At 35.0% G+C, this 23,383-nt stretch overlaps 3 protein-coding genes across 5 annotated transcripts; all 3 read left to right on the top strand.

Moving 5' to 3' along the window:
• The first annotated feature begins 884 nt into the window (after window positions 1-884).
• Window positions 885-16,458, top strand: pou2f3 (POU class 2 homeobox 3). Of its 3 annotated transcripts, XM_058777700.1 has the most exons (15): window positions 885-986; window positions 2,279-2,374; window positions 2,768-2,824; window positions 3,142-3,168; window positions 4,744-4,778; window positions 5,272-5,373; window positions 6,663-6,768; window positions 6,899-6,987; window positions 7,745-7,918; window positions 9,900-10,041; window positions 10,169-10,302; window positions 12,930-13,094; window positions 15,086-15,128; window positions 15,353-15,467; window positions 15,550-16,458. In XM_058777700.1, the coding sequence occupies exons 3-15, from the start codon at window positions 2,776-2,778 to the stop codon at window positions 15,587-15,589; spliced, it is 1,221 nt and encodes a 406-aa protein (XP_058633683.1). In that variant the 5' UTR covers window positions 885-986; window positions 2,279-2,374; window positions 2,768-2,775; the 3' UTR covers window positions 15,590-16,458. The 3 variants fall into 3 exon arrangements, with proteins under 3 accessions (XP_058633683.1, XP_058633685.1, XP_058633684.1); XM_058777702.1 differs by lacking the exon at window positions 3,142-3,168 and having other exon boundaries at window positions 15,550-16,456; XM_058777701.1 differs by lacking the exon at window positions 885-986 and having other exon boundaries at window positions 2,180-2,374.
• Window positions 16,459-16,670: 212 nt separating this feature from the next.
• On the top strand, window positions 16,671-18,923 carry upk2 (uroplakin 2). Its single transcript, XM_058777703.1, has 5 exons — window positions 16,671-17,759; window positions 17,916-18,050; window positions 18,130-18,199; window positions 18,476-18,534; window positions 18,617-18,923. The coding sequence occupies exons 1-5, from the start codon at window positions 17,708-17,710 to the stop codon at window positions 18,748-18,750; spliced, it is 450 nt and encodes a 149-aa protein (XP_058633686.1). The 5' UTR covers window positions 16,671-17,707; the 3' UTR covers window positions 18,751-18,923.
• Window positions 18,924-19,714: 791 nt separating this feature from the next.
• Window positions 19,715-22,713, top strand: foxr1 (forkhead box R1). Its single transcript, XM_058776856.1, has 6 exons — window positions 19,715-19,975; window positions 20,063-20,185; window positions 21,171-21,403; window positions 21,563-21,831; window positions 22,230-22,462; window positions 22,549-22,713. The coding sequence occupies exons 1-6, from the start codon at window positions 19,855-19,857 to the stop codon at window positions 22,575-22,577; spliced, it is 1,008 nt and encodes a 335-aa protein (XP_058632839.1). The 5' UTR covers window positions 19,715-19,854; the 3' UTR covers window positions 22,578-22,713.
• The last annotated feature ends 670 nt before the right edge of the window (window positions 22,714-23,383 follow it).

The following is a 23,383-nucleotide window of genomic DNA, read 5'->3' as shown; positions in this document are numbered from 1 at the left end:
TGTTTCTAAAATGTGCAGGTTGTAGTTTTTCATAATAAATGCTATATAGATTTTTAAAAATCGTTATTGGCCTTTAATTACTGGCCATTAATGATTAATAGGCTATAGCCTCAGTATAACAAATGCTACAGTAAAGAACTGTGGTACATTTTCATAAGAACAAGTAAAAGTCAGAATCAAGAGCCATGTGTAAAATGGGTTCTAATGACCAATGATGGAAAAACCTGGCCTTCACATATTCCAAGAGATGGCATAGATTAAATTAAGAACATAATGAAAGAAATAAACAAGGATGCATGAGGGATTATGAGGGAGCATGACCCGGTGCTCCACTAGTTCACACTTCAACCCCCCAATGTTCAAACCACGCCCTAACCTGCCACACTGAAAGAAGTGGTGTAGGATTTACTATGAAACAAATTTCACTCAAAAATTTGTAAATTTCACTTATCATTATAAAGAAACTGTGACACACACACACACACACACACACACACACAAAAAACATTAACAAAATCATCATTCCCTGTGTGTTTAAAGCAAAATTCTATGGTAGGCCTACCTGCATTTGAAAAAGCATTTTAAAATGCTTTAGTATCTACTATTTTCAAAGTATCTGGTTAATTTTATAGTGAAAACGTTAAATCAAACAGAGATATAAAGTATCTGCAATGTATTTAGCTACATTAGAAATGTGTGTGGCTACACTGGCTTTTTATGTGTCGTGTATTTTTGCTTCGTTTGTTATGATGGGCTATGCCATATATAAGCAACCCTCTAAAAAGCGATGTGATCAGAGTACACAATTGTTTATTTTCCTTAAACCACAGTATACGTAGACTACAACTCATATGCAAACCAACATTACGAGCATTATGCTGTACCTCATCATTTCCTTGAGAGACTGAATGCTGCCCTCTAGTGAAAGTCTTCTGTTAGGCTATGTTCACTCTGGATGGTGTGACAGTAAAATTCATCTTTAGAAGGTAAAGTTACAACTTCTTAACGTAACGTGGTTAATTCGTGAATGTAGAGGTAGAGTTTACCGGACAGAGTGTAAATCTGCACAAACACAAGTTCTGCCATCCGCGACAAACCAACGCAGCTGTGCACACTTGCTGTTTTAGCTAACCGGTGTGACTCGCTGGCAGTGTTAACGTTTTTACTTTAGGATAAACGTTTAGTTGTCATGAAGTCTCCGAAATGCAGTAAAATGACACATGTGACATGGATATTATTATAAATTATGTTGTCATCTTAATTGGAATAAATTTCATACTATACAAAAATTTGTATAAAATAATTGTTAATATTGTTGTTATTATTATTAGGCCAATTATTATTATTATTACATTAATAAACATTATTTATCTCCGTAAACGTTTATTAAAGCGGCATCTAATATGACGCAAACTCGCGCTGGATTTGAATGGGTTCATTCAAACGAACTGTTCGACTGAGCTGTTTCTCGGAAATCAGTCAGACATCCGAACAGTGCTACACCCCTTCACATCCAGCAGTCGTGGGATAATTCACTGGAATAGTGTTGGGGATGGAAACTAAATCTCTTTGGATAGGCTAGTTTAAAAACTGCAACACGTAAACAATGAGAATAAAACACTGAAACTGAATCGAATTAATTACATTGTCTCACTATGATTTTGGTGATTAAAACCCCCCAAGAGACACTTTTAATTGGCAGTTTGTTTTATCCTACTTTCAAATCCATTTTCATATTTCCACGGAACTCTGGCTAGAGAAACAGTCCCTTGATCTTTGTTGTGCAATGAACTGTAACTCTTTTAATGCCATAATAATGAGGCGCACTTCTGAGATATAGCCAAGGCTATGCTTGAAAAAATAAAAACATTTGACACAAGTTTAAAAACAATCACATCACTTTGGGAATGTAACTCGAGTCAAATCTGTTCTCTTATATAGACTAGTGAAAAGAACAATCATAATTCCAGCCTTTATGCACAGTGATGTATTTGAATAAATAGAGCTATGCCATGTTCAATCAAAGACCAAGCACACTTTAAGTTTGCCAGTGTACATAGACACAGGCAGAGTTGCACGCATGCTCTTATGCTCAAGCTTTTCGAAGTTTGCTGTCTGCCTATTGTTGTTTTATGCAAAAAGTCAGAGTCTGGATAGGACACACCGAGGGCCTTATGCAAATGACGTGTCTATTGGCTGGTGTGGGATACTGAAGAGGTGAATGCTCTTCTACTAACCCACTTTGCTAAATGTGTTTCTCTGAACCTTTTTGAGAAAGGTTCACTCAGTTCGTCATCGAAGACCTGAGAAAAGCACCACAGACACAGGGATATAATCTGCAGAGCCTGGATCCGTGGGGCTTTCCTCCTGTAAGGTAAGCGTAGATGTACTCCTCAAAGTTTTTATCTAAAATACCAAGCTTTGTCTCCCAGATGCCTGCTCTCTTCTCAAGCAGTGACCGTTTTGTGGAATCATATTGTTTTGCATTGTACCTGTTCACAGCTCTCTATATTGGCAGATTTAAATGTTTTTGACTAGAAGAGATTAGGGTGGAGAGACAGAGTGATTGTGGTGAATGGTGAATGGGGATACCCTTGCTCTTATGAATATTACAACAAGCCCTTTACATAAAGGAGACCATTTGAAAGCTGGACACATTAGAATAAACCTCAAGATCATTTTACTGGCTGGGCCATGGCATGAATTGCCCCAGTGTCTGCATAAAGTTGTGATCCTGTAGTAAAATCAGCTGTATTTATCATTACAGATATTAAGATGAGCACAGAGGCTGTTGAACAGACAGAATCTCAGCATGAACAAGCTGGTAAGGAGACTTTTCACTCTCTGCTATATTGTCAATTGCCTTGAAATGGTAAAATTACCTCTTGACTAATGTATGGTGACATTTGAATGTGAATAACATCACACATATGTAATCAATTATATGCTAATAATAGTTTTTTGATGATGCTTTTTAATGTTGTAAAATAGCATCAACTGTGTGTCTTGAATCAGACTGTAATAAGTAAAATATTTTAAAATCTTTAAATACATACATGTAAATGTTAAACATTATATTCTACATTACAAATATGATGTGATTATATTCTTGAATATTTAAAATCTTTTCATTGCTTTCAGTGAAATCCAAAGGTGGATTTTTTAAAGGTAATTTTCTCACAAATGGTTCACTTTCCAGTTACTGAGTCTTTTTTGATACTGTGGTTAACTGTACAGTTCAGTGTTTGTGAGTCAGCTTTACGTTCCTTCGAAATGAGGATCATAATTTCACGAACTGCCACTGGGCTTCTTCACAATAACCGTTTGTGGTTATGACCAAAAGTTTAACTCTTTGTGTTGATGGGACACTGGTCACGCTCTCAGGCATGAAAGTCTGAGCAAGTGGTTTTGTGCCAACCATTTTTAGGTGGTAATCTCTAAATACATTTTATTTGCCTCCCCATTTTTTTGTACTTCTAAAAACGTTTTTCTTGCAACGTATGTTGAGTTGAGCTCGTCGGGTGTCTAGGTGCGTGATGAGTGCAGGCTGATGGATGAGAACTCTACCAGGATGTATGTGGCGGTTTGTTTGCAATGAAGCGCTCATAGCCTCAGGCGGTACTGAATCATGGTCTGGTTACAATGGCTTCTGTACGGAACCGTCTTCTTCAAATGAGGAACCTGAGAGAAATGACAATTCAGAGAGAGCAGAGCATTGTCACCAAATGTTAAATATATATTTCATTTATGTTCCATCACCTCTATGGTGTGAATTGTTTGAGTATGGATTAAGGTTAAGGTTAGACCTATCAGATGTCCCATCAGGTCATGTGATAACTACAAATATTTGGATTGAATGAAAAATGCTGTTCATGTTTACAAATTGTAAACAATTGTCTTGTTACATAAACCCCACTGAAGTATATTTATATCTAAATCTAAATTTGTATGTTTAGTTTTGAGGACATTTTATTATTTTGGAAATGCAAAGACACAATTGCTTATAAATTAATTACAAAGAAAAGGCTTACTTTTGGACTATAGATTAAAACAGTATTTTCTTGTAAAATACACTCCAGTAATCTTTTTTTTTTTTTTTTTTAGAATTTAGTCATTTTAAAAATGATCATAATTTATGTGCAAACACATGACTGGATGACTCTAAACATTCTGAATTTAAAATCAGTAATTTTAAAATGATATGATACAAAGAACAGGTTACAGCAGGTTTTATAATCATATTATTAATTTTTTTATTTAAAATTGTGTCAGAGAGAGAGAGAGAGAAATTGAGAGTGTAAGAGATGCACCTGGAGGTCTGTAAGTATTCAAATGTGAAGGCCTCTAAAGGTTGCCATGGAAACTCATTTGCATGATCTGATGATTTCCATACTGGAAGTTTGGCTCAGGAGAAGGGTAGATTTCCATATTATGGAGTGAGTGAGTGCCGTTCTAACCACGGCCTCATAGAGACTGATTTGAATTTCAAATGAAGAGAGATTACCTGGTATTGACGACCTTTGAACCCCCGACTAACCCTCCTTGCTCAGTTTAATGGAACATTTGGGAGTTTGTTTTTATGGTATGTTCCATTATAGGTCTTATGATGAACACCCTTTAAAAGAAATCATAATAAAAGTTTAAATAAAAACTAAAATGTTTTGTGAAATTAGCTGGGTCCAGTGGGAGGCAGTTTGAAAGTTAATGCATAACTCTCAGTGTGATTATCTTTTCATTTTCCAGACATTGAACAAAACGGCATTGACTTCACCAGACAAGTGAGTACAAACAATGTTTTACTTAATATACATCATCTGTAAACAGTTGTTTTGCTATTTAGAGCAGCTCATTGCTTCTCTTATGAAGAGAAACGCCAGAGTTCAAGGGCAAACAGCTTGAAAGTTTACTAAAGTTTTCTAGTGTTACAGTGCGTGAGATATTTGAGCAATAATACTTCATTAGTTCTTCAGATCAGCCTGTCATACGATCTAGTGTTGAGGACAGTAAAAAGTTTCGTGCACAGGAACTAGCTTCAGGCTTGTGAGGGCATTTGCATACTGTGCCTGCGGGAAGGGAAGGAATGTTTGTTAAAGGCCCTCTCCGGCAGAACGAGTCCAGCAGCCTTACTGGTCTCCGAGTGCACACAAAGAGCGTGTGTATACACAGACAAACACACATGCCTGAGGACCAAAACACTGCGGTGAACAGCTCCACATCGTGACATATTCACCGGATTTGTGTTGACTAACAAAGTCTTTGTTTCATGTGCAGATTAAGACCGAGAACCTGAATGATTCACCTCATTCTGTATCGTCACACAAGACATGCCACCTAACTCAGGGATCCCCGGTGCCTGGAGGCCAGCTTACTGGGGTACATCCTTATAAACCCAGCCATAGCGAGTCATGAAATCCATCAAGAGCATGTTCGGCTTCTATATTTTGCACAAAAATAATCAAATGAAACAAAAATATGTTTTGCCTTTTTTGAGGCACTGTAACAGTACTATTTTAATAACAGTTAAGCAACACTTAAGTTAATTTAACTTAATATTAAAATGTATTCATTCATGAGAATAAAGTGATATATTAAAAATGTATTTATTTTATTTTATTTAAGTATTTATAAAACTTGGCAGTATTTGTTAATTGCCTTTAATTTATAATTATTTGAATAAATTCCTAAAATCCAGTAAAATATAATCTAATGCAATTAAATTTACATTTAAAAAAAACAAACATTTTATGTATTATTTATTTATTTTATATATATGTATGTAAATATGTATATGTATCAAGTATTTATGAGAAAAAGCTATATATTAAATATTTATCAATATTATTATTCAAGTATTTATAAAACTTTGTAGTGTTTGTTAACTGTCTTTAAGAGATAGTTCACCCAAAAATGAAAGTTTTTTCATCATTTACTCACCCTTGTGTCATTCCAAACTTGTATGAGTTTCTTTCTTATGTTTTACATAAAAGAATATATTTTGAGGAGTGCTGGTAATCAAACAGTTGATGGTCTCTGTTGACTTCCGTAGTATTTCTTTCCCTACTATTGAAGTCAATGGGGACCAACAACTGTTTGGTTACTTAAAATTCTTCAGAATATTATCTTTTGTGTTCAACATAAGAAAGAAACTCATATGAGGGACAGTAAATGAGGGAGAGTAAATGATGACAAAAATGTTCATTTTTGGGTGATCTATTCCTATAATTTATAATGATTTAAATAAATTAAATTATCGAATGCAATTAATTTATATACACACATACATATATAATCGCAATTAATCGTTTGACAGCACTAATATATATGTTAGAATATATTAGTATATTATTATTTCACTGTCTTGTATTCATAATGCTTTAAATGAATTATTGAAATGAAATTAATTGTATTAATACAGCAAAATAGAATCTAATAAATATAACCATTAAGAATAATGTAAATTAAAAACAAAAGCAAAAATCATTAGGGTAATGAGATTTTGGGGGAAATGTGCTTAACTGTCTTGAAAATAATGTCATAATGCAAAACATCTTCATGCTAAAACGCAAATGTGACCTGAGCATGTTTTTGTGGGATTCAATCCTCTAAAGTTTACACAAAGAGGAATTGTGGTGAAATATGGCTGATGATTGGTGTTTTTTTAGGAGCTGCCCTCCCTGCACCCTCTGCCCCAGCTAGTCCTGATGCCTGGATCTCACCTGTCCTCTCCGTCATCATTTCTCCTCTCACAGGCCCAATCAGGACACCAAGGTCTGTGGATGTACTGGGTCACTGGGTCATATTAGGGATGATGCTGTTCATCAGTTTGCATCCAAGAGAACATTCTGTTTGTCTGCTGTAACTACAGTACAAACATATTTAAATACTGTTTTTTTTCCAGCACTGCTGCAGCCCAATCTGCTTTCCTTGCCCTCCCAGTCCCAGACAGGACTCCTACCGCACCAGCCTGGTCTCGCACTCACTCCTCAGGTACATCTCAGCCTAATGCTGGATTACTTAGGTTTCTTTCAACTGCAAATAAATAAATAAAACAACTGAAAAAATATTTTTCATTCTTCACTAGTACTATTTTTTTTAAAGTTGTCAACAATATGAAATATAACAAATGAGGATTATATAATAGGGATTATATTAAGGACCAAATAATATGAAACAAATCAAAAGTATCTTTCATGCGTCACCCCAGTTTTATTTTATTATTTTTTAAATAGTTTATTGTAGTTCTATTACCTTTTTATTCATTTGTAAAAAAAAAAAAAAAATTTCTATTTGCATTTTAATGTAAAAAGTTTTAGTAATTTTGTCATTTTATTAGTTTCATTTTAAAAAAATGTATATGTGTATAGTTTTTGTTTCAGTTTTAGTTTTAGTTATTTTAGTGCATTAAGTTAAACTAAATGAAAATAAGACTATTTTTAAGCAGTTTTTTTTCATATTTTACTTTATTTCAGTTCAGGTTTATTTATTTCAATTTTTTTTTTTTTTGTGTTTCAGTTTTAGTTAACTATAATAACCCAGCTGGAGTGTAATTTATTGCTCCGTTCTCATTATATTATTATTATTATTATTATTATATTTATTACTTTACTTTTTTATGGGCATCAGAAAAGGAAAACACAAAAGAGAAGGCATTAATAAAATAATAAAATAAGCAAATAGCATGTAAGCAAACAAAAATGATAACAACTGATTACCTAGACCCTAATAGTTTTAATTTTCTCACAAGGCAATGGGCAGGTCAGGTCTGGCCGGGTCCTCTATGGACGGACACCTGGACATGTCTCACTTACATGTGCCTAAACATGTGGGATCACCTCAAGATGAACCCAATGACCTGGAGGAACTCGAGCAGTTTGCTAAAGCCTTCAAACAGAGACGCATCAAACTCGGCTTTACTCAGGTAAGACTGTGCCTGATTTCATAATGCTTTTAGCTGCATATTTTATAGTTTTTTATCTTTATCTCTTTAATAATAGCATTGATTTTCCATTTATATGAACATCTTTTCATTTATTATTCTCTTTTTTTCATAAATCTCTATTTGAAAATAGACTAGAACTATAAGTTATAAATATCAGCAGCAGAACTGAATCTAGAATGTCAGTTCCTGAATTTGAACTAATTGTAAAACATGATGCAGAATTGAAATTCAAATTTGAATTTTAGGAAGTAGAATTAAAATAGAATAATATTTAAATAAATTCATGATAACCGCTGTAAGTATTTTTATTAATACATTTAATTTTGCACAACAACACAACACATGGGGAATATGTATTTTTTAGTCTACAGAAGTCACCATTTAATTTAAATACATTTCATTATTTTTAATACATGCACTTCTATTTGTCTGGACTATGACATGCTTTGTGTTTATTCAGTAAATAAAAAAAACATATTTAGCCAATAAAATTCAAGTATATTGTGACCGTTTTTTATTATTGATATTTTATTACCTTTTCTGTAATATACAGCGGGTAAAATACGTATTGAACACATCACCATTTTTCTCAGTAAATATATTTCTAAAGGTGTTGTTGACTTGAAATTTTCACCAGATGTCGGTAACAACCCAAGTAATCCATACATACAAAGAAAACAAAACAAACAAGTTCAGAAATGAAGTTCTGTGTAATAAAGTGGAATGACACGGGGAAAAAGGATTGAACACACGAAGAAAGGGAGGTGCAAAAAGGCATGGAAAGCCAAGACACCAGCTGAAATCTATCAGTAATTTGAAAGCAATCCTGCCCCTTTTCAGTGGAAATTAATATGAGCTGGTTCAGTCCCAACACCTATTACCAGGATGATGAAGATGAAATGAGGGTGGACATTTCAGCGAGACAATGATCCCAAACACAGCCAAGGAAACTCTCAGTTGGTTTCAGAGAAAGAAAGTAAAGCTGCCCAGCCAATCACCTGACTTGAATCCAATAGAAAATCTATAGAAAGAACTAAAGATCAGAGTTCATAGAAGAGGCCCACAGAACCTTCAATATTTGAAGACTGTTTGTGTGGAAGAATGGGCCAAAATCACACCTGAGCAATACATACGACTCCATACAGGAGGCGTCTTGAAGTTTGAAGTATTAAATAAATTTCAGTTGTTCAATACTGTTTCCCTGTGTCATTACATTTTATTACACATAACTTAATTTCTGAATTTGTTTTGTTTTATTTGTATGTATGGATTACTTGGGTTGTTACCGACATCTGGTGAAAATGCCATGACAACAGCACCTTTAGAAATATATTTACTGAGAAAAATGGTAACGTGTTCAATACTTATTTTCCCCGCTGTAAATTTTAATTTATATATATTAGTGCTGTCAAACGATTAATCGCGATTAATCACATCCAAAATAAAAGTTTTTGTTTGCATAATACATGAGTGTGTTCTGTGTATATTTATTATGTATATATAAATACACACACATTCAGTATATATTTAGAAAATATTTACATGTATTTACATTCATATAATTTCTATTATAAATAAATATATTTAATATATAAACATAAAAAAAATTCTGAAATATATACATGCATGTGTGTGTATTTATATATACATAAACATACACAGCACACACATATTATGCAGACAAAAACTTTTATTTTGGATGCGATTAATCACGATTAATCGTTTGACAGCACTAATATATGTGTGTGTGTGTGTGTGTGTGTGTATATAAAATTTATAATTTATAAAGTATAATAATTGTTGTTTCTTTTATATAACTTTTCCTGTAATTTCAAATGTCGGTGGGTCTTAGAAACTTTTATTTAAACTGAAAAGAAGCCAATAATTGTGATACTCAATGTTGCCCAACCCTGTTGTGGACCTAATCCAGTTCTCAAACTCATGTGTGTTGTGGCTGCAGGGTGATGTGGGTCTGGCCATGGGAAAGCTGTATGGAAATGACTTTAGTCAGACTACCATCTCACGCTTTGAGGCTCTCAATCTTAGCTTCAAAAACATGTGCAAGCTCAAGCCCTTGCTGGAGAAGTGGCTGAGTGACGCAGGTATGTGCTGCTGCCCTCTCGTGGACAGAACTGACTAATGGCTTCTCTCTGAGCAGCAGCAGGCTTTTGTTTTGTGGACTGCACTATAAATACCTGTGATCTTAAACCTTCCCTTCTGCCTCCTCAGAGAACTCACCGTCCGACTCCATGACCAACCCCACCACCCTACCTCCCCTTTTGGAGGGTTATGGAAGGAAGAGGAAAAAGAGAACAAGCATCGAAACTAACATCAAACTCACACTAGAGAAACGCTTTCTAGATGTGAGTCTATGTTATTTTACAATCATTGACATACTATATTTTTTATTACTATTTTAAACTAGGTTTTATATTTATATTTTCTGCTTCCATTTTAATTTTAGTTTAGTTTTTGCATTTGTGTGTGTGTGTGTGTGTGTGTATGAAGGGTTCATTTGCAAAAACAGATAACTCCGTTTTTAACAGTTTAAAAAAATCATGTTTTTTCATTGTGCATTCCAAATAATCTCAATCAAACTGCAGTTGGGTTATTTTTATTAAGTAAAAATAACAAAAAATACAGCTAACTAACACAATAAAAACATAACACAAAAAAACATGATTTTTGAAAATAAAAAAGGAGTTATCCGTTTTTGCAAATACATTTTTATTTTAGTTTTAGTTACTCATTTTTACTTATAGTTACTTATTATTTATTTTAATACATGTATTTAAACTTAACAAAAATTTAAATATTTTAATAAAAATAGAAATATTGCCTTGCCAAATTGCTGAAATTAAAAAAGTTTAAGGTTATTTATTTTATTTTTTATTTTTTATTTATTTAGTTTTTTGGTTAGTTATTTTATTTCAAGTAGCATTTTATGGTTTTAGCTAAATGATAACCCTGATGTGAATTTGCAGTTTTTACTTATTTTCAGATGCTTCAGACCCTCATTTACAGCATAGAGTGGGGGAAAAAATGATTTGATCCCCTGCTGATTTTGTATGTTTGCCCACTGACAAAGAAATGATCAGTCTATAATTTTAATGGTAGGTTTATTTGAACTGTGAGAGACAGAATAACAACAACAAAATCCAGAAAAACGCATTTCAAAAAAGTTATAAATTGATTTGCATCTTAATGAGTGAAATAAGTATTTGATCCCCTATCAATCAGCAAGATTTCTGGCTCCCAGGTGTCTTTTATACAGGTAAGGAGCTGAGATTAGGAGCACTCTCTTAAAGGGAGTAATCTCAGCTTGTTACCTGTATAAAAGACACCTGTCCACAGAAGCAATCAGTCAATCAGATTCCAAACTCTCCACCATGGCCAAGACCAAAGAGCTGTCCAAGGATGTCAGGGACAAGATTGTAGACCTACACAAGGCTGGAATGGTCTACAAAACCATCGCCAAACAGCTTGATGAGAAGGTGACAACAGCTGGTGCGATTATTCGCAAATGGAAGAAACAAAAAATAACTGTCAATCTCCCTCGGTCTGGGGCTCCATGCAAGATCTCACCTCGTGGAGTTTCAATGATCATGAGAACGGTGAGGAATCAACCCAGTGCTACGCGGGAGGATCTTGTCAATGATCTCAAGGCAGCTGTGTGTTGGTAACACACTACGCCGTGAAGGACTGAAATCCTGCAGCGCCCGCAAGGTCCCCCCGCTCAAGAAAGCACATGTACAGGCCTGTCTGAAGTTCGCCAATGATTCAGAGGAGAACTGGGTGAAAGTGTTGTGGTCAGATGAGACCAAAATCGAGCACTTTGGCATCAACTCAACTCGCCGTGTTTGGAGGAGGAGGAATGCTGCCTATGAACCCAAGAACACCATCCCCACCGTCAAACATGGAGGTGGAAACATTATTCTTTTGGGGTGTTTTTCTGCTAAGGGGACAGGACAACTGCACCGCATCAAAGGGACGATGGACGGGGCCATGTACCGACAGGGCCAGGGCATTGAAGCCAGCCAGGGCATTGAAAATGGGTCATGGATGGGTATTCCAGCATGACAATGACTCAAAACACACGGCCAAGGCAACAAAGGAGCGGCTCAAGAAGAAGCACATTATGGTCCTGGAGTGGCCTAGCCAGTCTCCAGAACTTAACCCCATAGAAAATCTGTGGAGGGAGCTGAAGGTTCGAGTTGCCAAACATCAGCCTCAAAACCTTAATGACTTGGAGAGGATCTGCAAAGAGGAGTGCAACAAAATCTCTCCTGAGATGTGTGCAAACCTGGTGGCCAACTACAAGAAACGTCTGACCTCTGTGATTGCCAACAAGGGTTTTGCCACCAAGTACTAAGTCGTGTTTTGTGAAGGGGTCAAATACTTATTTGACTCATTAAAATGCAAATCAATTTATAACTTTTTTGAAATGCGTTTTTCTGGATTTTGTTGTTGTTATTCTATCTCTCACTGTTCAAATAAACCTACCATTAAAATTATAGACTGATCATTTCTTTGTCAGTGGGCAAACGTACAAAATCAGCAGGGGATCAAATCATTTTTATTCCCCACTGTATGACCATGATTTATTATTTACTTTCGTGTCAGGCGGAATTAATTAGGGAGAGGGATGATCACATTCCAGAGAGCATTTGATTAATACAGAATGAGCAAGAAGAAGGATTTTTGATTTGGACACAGATAAAAAATAAAATAAAAATCATTTTATAATTTATAGTAATAAAGTGTAATTTTGTAACATTTATAATCTGTTACTAGTAAATTTTGTCAAATTTATGGAGGTCTAATCTTAAACTGTTTTAAGATTTAGAAACCTTTGCTCAAGACAGGTAACCCTAACCTGCTCCACATGGTGTAACAAGTCTTTTTCATTCAGCGATGACAAAGTGCAGCAGTTTGCTTGCAGTGCCCCCTGCAGCCTGTGATACATAAACACACTTTCTACCCCAAACAGAACCCAAAACCCAACTCTGAAGAGATCACACTCATCTCAGAGCAGCTATCCATGGAGAAGGAAGTAGTGCGGGTTTGGTTCTGCAACCGGCGGCAGAAAGAGAAGAGGATATACTGCCCCATCTCCACTTCACCTATGAAGTCTCACAACTACAACCCTCGTCTGGTGAGTCTGAGCAATCATTATTGAAATTTTCCAAAATAGTAGAACAGGATCCATAATGCACGTGAGACACACACTGTCATAACAGTACAACCTAAATGGTGACTATCAAGTCTTTTAAGGAAAGTTGAAATTTATTTAATAAAACATTGACCCCCGGTTTCACAGACAAGGCTTCTTGCTTTTTTTGATGAAATGAGATGAATAGTCACAATATGTTATAATAAAGATTATAATGTAATTTTGAGCTGTTTCAACTGAAATAAACATGCACTGACTGATCTTAAAACATATCAGTGCCTTTGTTTTGTCTCAAGATGCACGGCAGTAATGTTTTTTCTAAGGCATGTTAATAAAAATTACTTAAATGTCCCAATTGAACTATGGCCTAATCCTGGCTTAGTCTAAGCCCTGTCTGTGAAACCGGGCCTGAGATTTGGCAATATTTACCACTACAAAACAGTCCTAAACATTATATTATAGTGAAAGTGACGTGTGGCCAAGTATGTTTACCCATACTCAGAATTTGTGCTCTGTATTTAACCCATCCAAAGTGCACACACACACGCACACACACCCAGAGCAGTGGGCAGCCATTTATGCTGCAGCACCCGGGGAGCAGTTGGGGGTTCGGTGCCTTGCTCAAGTCATGGTATTGATGGTGGAGAGAGCGCTGGATATTCACTCCCCCCACCTACAATTCCTGCTGGATCTGAGACTCAAACTCACAACCTTTAGGTTACGAGTCCGACTCTCTAAAGATTAGGCCATTAGATTACATTACATAGTTCAAAGCTTTGGGGTCAGTAGAACTTATTTTTTTTAATTAATTAATATTTTTATTAAATAAATTGCTCAAAAGTGACAGCAAATGCACTCAAGACTGACTAGAGTAATGACTGCTGAAAATTCAGCTTTGCCATCAAAACAATAAATGACATTTTAAAATATGTATTTAAATAGAAAAAATACTTTTAATTGTAATAATATTTCGCAATATTACTGTTTTTCTGTATTTTGTGTAGTTTTATTTCTTGCTTTTTTTGATGAAATGAGATGAATAGTCACAATATGTTATAATAAAACTTAAAAAGAAAAAATATATATATATATATATATATATATATATATATATATATCCCTTTAGCATGTATATAAGGCTACCATCCTCTCCAAAGTGAGTGTGTTTTGGAATGCTTTTGTGGTTAAAGTGATGTTTGTTTTCCTTAATGTTCTCTACCCAATACTCACAACCGGCGCAACGTCATAGAATGTCTCTGAACAGGTTCACGCCCACTTTTGGGGGAAAACAAACCGCCATACAGCATCGGATCGAGGAAGTGGACTAACCTTACAACATGCCAAAGAGTTGTTGTGTGGTTGGGTGCACCAATAGTGTTTGTAAAAACCCAAATTTAGCCCAGGCTACCTGCCACCATCATCCATATCTTGTTGTTATGGAAATATTATGAATTACGGATGATGCTATCGAAAGCGAAGCCAGGCTAGTTGTATGGCTGGACAGAAAAGTGCACTCAGTACTCTAAATATAAGGACATAATATATACATTTAAAGATGTTTACTTTCAAATGAAGTAAAATAATTCACTGGTTTACCTGGTGATTAGATTAGGTACGAGTAAATGTCCGGCAAGACACCTCTGGCCACTGGGTGGGGTTGTTACACCAATTTGACGCTGGGATAATGAGTTTTTAAATTGACCAAATTAAGTTTATGGATGTATCTTTCACGCTCTATGGCAGGCAGGGTGGACATATAATTACTTGACATGATTAATCCTAGTGATTACTTAAGTTATTCACGTCTGTCGGCTGTGTATGGACGTTGCTTTTTGCCGCTATTTTGTATTGAAGCCTATGGGAAGTCTAGTTTGTTTTCCCCCAAAAAGGGGCGGTAACGAAATTGACAGTTAAGTTCCCGGATGTGCCGGTAGTGCGTATTCCCCACTAATTTGGTTAATTTCCTGTTTCAGCCTTCAACCTCCCGCTCATTCAGTCCACTCGCCACTGGAGGTGGTAAGTACTGAGCTGGTGTCTCAACAAAGATTTGTAAACATCTTTTCTTTTTTTCTTTTTTTTTCAGATTTTTCACCTGCAATATCCAATAATATTTTCATGAATACTTGAGCACTAAGTCATTACAAACATAACAGCATGACGTCCTGTAAAGCTGCTTTGTAATTCTATATATTGTGTATCGCTCTATACAAATAAATTTGACTTGATTGTTGTTCCTGCAGTGTCATCAAGCTCCTCCCCCAGCAGCCCCAGTCGAGGCTCCTCCCCCAGCACTCTGTCCACTACATCCAGTCCACTGACCTCACAGGGGGTCAACCAGACGTTCAACACCCCAGGGTAAAACCACAGCAAGTTACTTCACACATACAGCCATCTTAACCAGTAAAATGTACAAATGATGAATTTGACTCTTCCTTAGATCCTGGTATCGCTGGAACACCACATCATACCACCACTGAGCCCCTCTGAAAGCAACCGCTTAACTTCATAACTTACCAAACGAGAGAGAAATACTCATTCTGTAATGTTTACAGAGGCAGAACACAGGGAACCACTATTCTGCTTCTCATGGTCTTATGTTCAAAGGGCTTGTGAATAGAGCTTCACTGCTAATTACCGAAGGGAAAAAGCACTAATATGCAACTGCACATTGTTTAGATATGCAATCTTGCTACAAAGAACATGACAGACATGTTCGGCATTTTCAGCAGAGCTTTTAATGTGCATGAAACCTTATTTCACTTTCTGTGTAAAATCTCTGTGCCAATTTTGTTGGAGATGAAGGTTCAAATCTGTCTTTTTGTGTACTGATAACGTTGATGTGAAAAACTGCAACTAACCAAAAACAAAACCACTGATCTTGTTTACATATTGCTTTATTAGAGACTTGTTTTAAATTATGTAAAAGGAAGTTTCATACGCTAGTGCTCTTGAGCGTAATTGGCCCTGCTCAAGGTCAAGCCTGGAACAGCTGGCTCTGATATGTGTAGTAATGTTGAGACAACATTTAGTGGATTGGTCAGCAGTTTACAGTTCTCAATATATTTTCGGCATACACCTAGTTTTGTGTTTCTGAACATTTCTAAGGATTTCTGGCAGGGAAAAAGTTTTATATGCCTGGCGTGGAATATGTAAAGTTCACACTATTTTTATGCAACATTGTCCAAAGCATTTGAAGTTCCTTGAGTTTCACATTTTAGCTTTTATGTATGATTAATAATATTATCTAGATATTGTTTGTTTGTTTGGTTGTTCTTTGCTTTTTTAAAATTTGAATAACACTATTGTATATTTCTATTTCACTGTTTGACTGTTATTAAAATTTGCACTTAAATTTGTTTCTTTTTTTACCACAGTATAGTGTATAGTTTCTAGTAAATATCTTTTGAGGTTGTGCTCACAATACTTTTGAGCACAATTATGGTCATAAAATCATAATTATGAAAAAAAAGTCTTAATTTTAAGACAGAAGTAGAAATTATGCAATACTAGTGTAATAAGTCACTGTAAAAAGTGATAAGTTGACTTAACTTAAAAAAAATGTAGGAAAGTGAATTGTCAAGTTCGCTTAACTTCTTTAAAAAAATTATTTACTTAATAATTTTAAGGCAAGGGGTTTCCTCAATTTTTTAAGTCAACTTATCACTTTTTACAGTGCAAGTATAATTTTTTTTTTTTGTAATTTGTATCTCAACTATTTTACATTTTTATCATCATTCTGGCTTTCACATAATTTTTTAACAAAATAAAATGATGGTAACACCTCCAAAATCAGTGTCCTGAAGAACTGAATGCTAATAAACAATGATTTACTGCAACCTTAAATAGCCAAATCATTATTATGTAAAAACATTAGTAAACAAAACATCAGATCCTTAGACAAACCTAAGCATAAACATTCACAGTTTATCAGAGGGGAAGGGACACTTGACTTCATGAATAGCGATAAACGCAAAAATGACAGAACGGCAAATGACAAAGTAGAACTTATGACAACAGTGATTAGCCTATTATGTTCTTAATAAACAATTTTGACTTCACAAGAAGACATGTACCCTGCAAAATATTTTTGTCTGTTTGTAACACAAAGCTACCGTTTGTCTTCAGAAGATGTAGAATTAGTGCATTAGTTTTATGAACCACTTCTATGGTAAGCTTGAAGATGTCTTTTGTTCCACATGGTTTGGAAAGACATAAAAGGGACTAAAGTGTCATTTTTCTCCTAGAAACGAGCGACTATCCTGCTTGTTCCGGAAACAGGCATTACTTAATAATAATCTAACATACAACGTTAGTTAGTCATTGTCCCTAAACAAGTCTTGATATAATAAAGGATTAAGCGTGTCAGTTAAAATGTATACAGTTTGAAGGCCTCCCTAAGGTGTATCGCTGGGAAGGGCTGCTATTTTATACGCACCTGGACAAACCAGTTCTCTGTGCCCACTGATTGGCTCAATCATGCCGTTCTGTCCTGCTCATCCGGTTTTAGCTATACTGTTATTCTGTTATTTCCCATCCCACAGTTTTACCCAGAGAGCATTCTGAGTTGTACACACAGCTGGACTGTACAGGACAATATGCTGGCTATTCTCTTCATTCTTGGGATGTTGTATCCCCTAAACGTTGCAGGTAAAAACATTTTTATGGCTTCAAATTACTAAAACTAATTTTTTTAAATTAATATTTGTTGTCAGGAAACTATATTTCAATACATTTAATAAGAGTTTATTCTTTTTTTAGTTATTAAGGTTTTAATTATTACTAATATGTTTTTTTTTTTTTTAGGAATACCAATTGAACTGATGGATATTAAAACGGTGTTTGAGAATATATTCACAGACGTGTTTCTGCGGAACTGTTCTCTTTACGGAAACACAAACGCTACACTGCTGTACTCGGAAGCATCCGCCACTGAAAACAGTATGCATCACATTCATCCTCAATGTGGCTAACATGACATTGTTTAAATATTAAGCATTATGACTTATGTGTCCTGCAGAAACACTCGTTCTATCTTGTAATGCAATTAAGCCGAACCTTCTGCAAAACCTCAAAGGAACACAATACTCGTAAGTGGTGCTTGTGTGTGTGTGTGTGTGTGTGCATGTGGGTTTGTCTCATATATCAGCTTTTGATTTAAATCAGATAATGTCAGCAGGTTTCTGTGAGGTTTTTAGAGATATGGTTTAGCTATATTACTATAGTAATTAGCATTATATTGTTATGAAAACCCTTTGATCAATGGGAATTCCTCACTATAATGTCTAAGGTCTCTCAGTGCGTGTAACCATCTCTCAGCAAATCAAATCTCATTAACAACAATCTTAATTGTCTTTCTCTTTCAGCATGTGGTACCAAATTGGAAATGAAACAAGCCAAGTTTTGATTAGGAAAACTACCGATGGTAACAGTACTCTTTATACAGAAGAAAAATGATGTAGGCCTATATGTTATATAATTGTAATATATCTCATTTTTCTTCCTAGTCACTAATTACCAGAACATAGACAGCGGTCTTGAAGCGCGCAGTGGGGCCATGGTGGTCATCACTGTCATTCTGTCTTTGGCTATGGTGCTCCTCGTCGTGGGCCTCATTATTGTCATCTTCTTTTCTAACTAGCTGAACATGATGCACTTCAACACTGTACATGATGTGTGTTTAATTTCAAAAATAACACAGACACATTTCAGATACTTTCAGAGATTACTTTCTTTTCACTTGAAGTCTATACAATAACAGTGTATCTATAATGTAACAGGGAATTACACAAATGTATATATTTATCAATTATTTCAAACTGAATTTCACAAAATTGTAATGGTGTACTGCATTTAAAATAAATCCTGTAACATAAATAAATTATTTTATGATTTTTTTTAAAAACATAAATAAACTGGCAAGTATAGATTTTAACCAAAAGGCTGAAATGTGTGTTGTTGTTGTTGTTGTTGTTGTTTTAAACAAATGTCAGGTTTGGACAAGTTGTCATATGTTTAATAGTTTTGTGTTTCAATACAGATAATTAACCACAACTTCTTTTGTAGTCAAACAAAAGTTTATCTTTTTTATCATTTGTTTATTATATATATTTTTTTCTTTATTTGGTATTTTAGATAATATTTGCCATCTGAAATAAAGACAGGCTATTTTTCTCAAATTAGTGTCATTAAACTGAAGAGATATGGTGCATTTTGTCATGAATTTAATTTTTTTAACACATAAGTTTCTTTACCATAACTACAAGTATATATATATATATATATATATATATATATTTTTTTTTTTTTTTTTTTTTTACAAATGTCAGGTTTGGACAAGTTGTCACAGGTTCTTGTGTTTCAAGGCAGATAATTAATTTCTGTTGTAGCCAAACTAAAACGTTTATATTTTTTATTTATTTTATAGATTTTTTTTTTTTTTTTTCCGGAGATATTAGACAGCATTGCAGTCAAAATATATCTGCATATGGACAAATTGACTAAATAAATCAATCAATTCGCACAATAATAATACTCACAATTAGCGTGACAATGAACCCTAGTGGTCAATGAAAACCTGTTAAACCTTTGATTGCTAATAATGGAGCTTAATGATTTCCACCTGTTTTAATGAACGATATTGCCACAGTTTGTCTTTAGTGACACAACGACATTTCTTCGAATAAAATAGATACTGGGGATTTGTTTACAAACGTTTGCTAGCTGTTCTTACATAGTCGACGGCATGTATTTACAGCTTCAAACCAAAAGCAGATTTCTCGACCTTCATTTAACCAGCGGTTTACATGACTGGGACATGAATGAGGAAATCAAGTTAACGACGACGACTGATCAGTTTTACCACGGTAAAAGAATTGTTTCAGTGAGTAATTGACTCAAGTATGCGAAAGAGAGGCGTTTTTCAGTGTGGCTGATGTGTGGTGGTTTGGCAGATGATAAGCGGACTGACCAGTATCTGGCGCAGTGGCACTACGCGAGGATCTCCAGAAGATCATTACCTGCAGCAGCAGCAGCAGCAGAGCACAGGAGCTACCAGCTGCCCCTCAGCAGCGGAGGTGTGTTCATCAAGCATAGCTGCTCATGACCGCACACTAATCAACAAAAACACATCAAACACAAAACTCCTTCTCAAAGGTTTTCACTATTTTCAATGCCAGAGACCCCATAAAATGTTATGTACTTTTGTTGTTGTTGTTGTTTATGAATGACTTATTTGAAACCATAAACATTGCGAAGACAAATTATTTAACAAAATAATCATTAAAAAATACAAGATAATATATATATACATTTTTTTTTTTTTTTAAATTTGGAACAATTATACAAAATAATTTATGAAAATATTATCTGGAAAATATTTGCTTTGTGTAACAGGCAGTTCTTGTTTTCTGCCTAGTAGTACGTAGTAGTAGTATCTCAATTGAGGGTCCCTGATCCCTGTCTTAAAACACAAAGTTCCCAGTAATGTTCGTATTGCCAAAAATATATATTTTTTTTTAAGATTTGTAATTTTTTTTTTATTTTTTTTTTTTTAAATTAATAGTAAAATTCCATCAGACTTAATTGAATAATCCTAACATTTTATTTGAATAATTAAGGATTGTTCAAATTCAGTGAAAATACTTGGATTTTACTATTAGTCAAATTGTGTAGATCTTTTAAAGCCTTTTTTTTTTTTTTAACGTTAGAGTGGTTTTGACCATTTGTAACTGGAGTCAGTCAATATGCTTGATATGTATCATCATAATTATAGACTGGTTTGTATTGAACTGCATTTTGTCTCTCAAATTGGCTTAATTCAAAATAAGATAAATGGTTCCTTGTGTGACTATATTTCCATTCAAGTAAGATTACTGCTAATTAGTAGCCTACACAATAGATCCGGTAACGCTTTAAGAATTCCATATGATCCTGTAGAACTTGATTATCTGAGAATTCTTATTTGAGAGTCCTTTCTGATTTGGTTCTAAATTCCAAATTTTAACCTCTTAAACTCTTGTCACTGTGCACTTGAAACGTGATTGTTTCTGTCTTTTAAAGAGCCTGAAATACAACCTAATCTGTGGCTGATGGTGAATCCCAGTTTAGCCTGCCCCATAAAGTACCCTAGTAATTACCCCAAAGCCCCAACACCTCCAAAAGCGGCAGCGCAGTCAGCGCTGCCAAGAACTGCCACACCTGTTCTGGAACACAGTCTGCACCCAGTGATGCTGCCTGATGACACCTGCCTGAATGAGTCAACGCTCGAAACCTCCCTCTCCAGCGAGTATCAGGTGAGTAAAGCAGCATTGTGTACTTTGCTTGTTTGCCACCTTGGTATTATGTCATGCAAACTTCAGAGAATTATGTCTAGGAGAAAGGCACATATGAAATGAATGAATAAACTGGGTGAAAGATTATCTCATGTAGTTGACCCATCTCCACCTTCACAGTTCACAGACGAAGATGACGCTTCCTCTGTAGATGTGCCTGTTTGTCGTAAGGTAAAGGGTGTGCGGAAGGGGAGGACACCCAAAGCTTCTACTCGCAAACTGGGTCTGACGCAGAACCGAAGGCTTCAGAGAGCGCTGCAGGACAGTATGAACCTGAAGAACGGCGGATGGCCTCGGCCTCCTGTTAACTACTGCATCCTCATTGCAATGGCGCTCAGCAGCAGCCGTAATGGCAGTCTTAACGTACAGCAGATCTATAACTTCACCAGGTCTCTTTTATATACTTAACGATGTGAACAAACACTGACAGTACACTCTTAAATTCATTCTAAAAATAAAGCTTCCAGAAAGTTGATTTTGCAGTGATGCCATAGAATCATTTTTGGTTCCCCAAAGAACCTTTAAGTGAAAAATTCTTCTTCCAAAAAAAAAGGGTTCATTTAACATTTTCAGCAATAAAGAACCTTTTGTGGAATGGAAAGATTCTATGGGTGTTAAAGGTTCCTCATGGAACAAAACTTTTATTATTGAGTGTGTATAGGCTGTATTTTATTTATTAATTTTTTTTTTAATCATCCTGGCTTCACTCATCGTTTCTCTAACTCGCACACAAATTCCAGATTATGAAAGATTTGTTCCTCATTCCATTTTCTTTCTGTCTTTCTAGAGAGCACTTCCCCTTTTTCCTTACAGCTCCAGATGGGTGGAAAAACACAATCCGCCATAATCTGTGTTTCAGCAACAGTTTTAAAAAGACCCCGCAGCAGGTGTCTGGAGACGGCAAGAGGAAGTCGTGTCTGTGGCATCTGACCCTGGATGGCCGACAGAGACTGAGAGATGAAATTAACACGCTTACAGGAGATTCCTTCAGAATGCTGAAGAGGAGCATGAACTATCCAGGTCAGAACTTGGAACTGAGTGAGTGGTGAGGTCAACCGCAAAATGAATTTGAGCTGATTTCATTCTCAATTGTGTCCATGTTACAGATATGATTCAAGCGCTGTTAGAGCTGTGATCCAACTTTGACCTCTGACATCATCAGATTGGACAACTGGAGCCGTTTTGTTTTTTATTTTTTATTATTTATTTATTTTTTCTTCATTGACACATTGTGCCTTACAAAATAAACAAATGCATTAACGTGCTTTTGTAGTTTCTTTAAAGCGGCTGCTATTTCCTTAAAGCAGCTGGAAAAAGGGAATGCCTAAAAGTCTTAAACATCTAAATTAATCAATGAAATCAATCAATCATATTATTTATATATATATATATATGTCTTACTCACCAAGACTTCATTTAATTGATCAAAAAAAAAATGTATCAATCAAATTTTATTTATATAATATATAACACTTTTCCAAACAAACCGAAAAAGTTCAAAGTGCTTTACAGGCAATATTATTTGGTTACAAACAGTAATATTGTGAAATTATTGCCGAGCAAAATAACCGCTTTCTATTTCAATATATTTTAAAATGTCATTTATTCATGTGTTGACACAGCTGAATTTTTTGCATAATTCCTCCAGTCTTCAGTGTCCCACGATCCTTCATAAGTCATTCTAATGTGCTGATTTGATGCTTAATTATTATTAATAAAGATTCTTACTATCAAGGTTCAAATTTATTTTTTGCTGCTTAATATTTTTATGGAAACCATGATATTGTTTCAGGATTATTGAATGAATAGAAAGTTCAAACAAACATTTAATTGTCCTTGCTGAACAAAAGTATTGTTAAGTTGTTGTTGTTTTTTTTTAAATATTGCCCCAAACTTGTTCAAAATTAATAAATTATTCTTGAGCAACAAATCCGATGTCTC

This window comes from Onychostoma macrolepis, chromosome 05 (genome assembly GCF_012432095.1).
Source record: "Onychostoma macrolepis isolate SWU-2019 chromosome 05, ASM1243209v1, whole genome shotgun sequence".
Classification (NCBI taxonomy): Eukaryota; Metazoa; Chordata; class Actinopteri; order Cypriniformes; family Cyprinidae; genus Onychostoma; species Onychostoma macrolepis.
The sequence above is the reverse complement of the archived record's forward strand: the minus strand, read 5'-3'. Positions and strand labels throughout refer to the sequence as shown.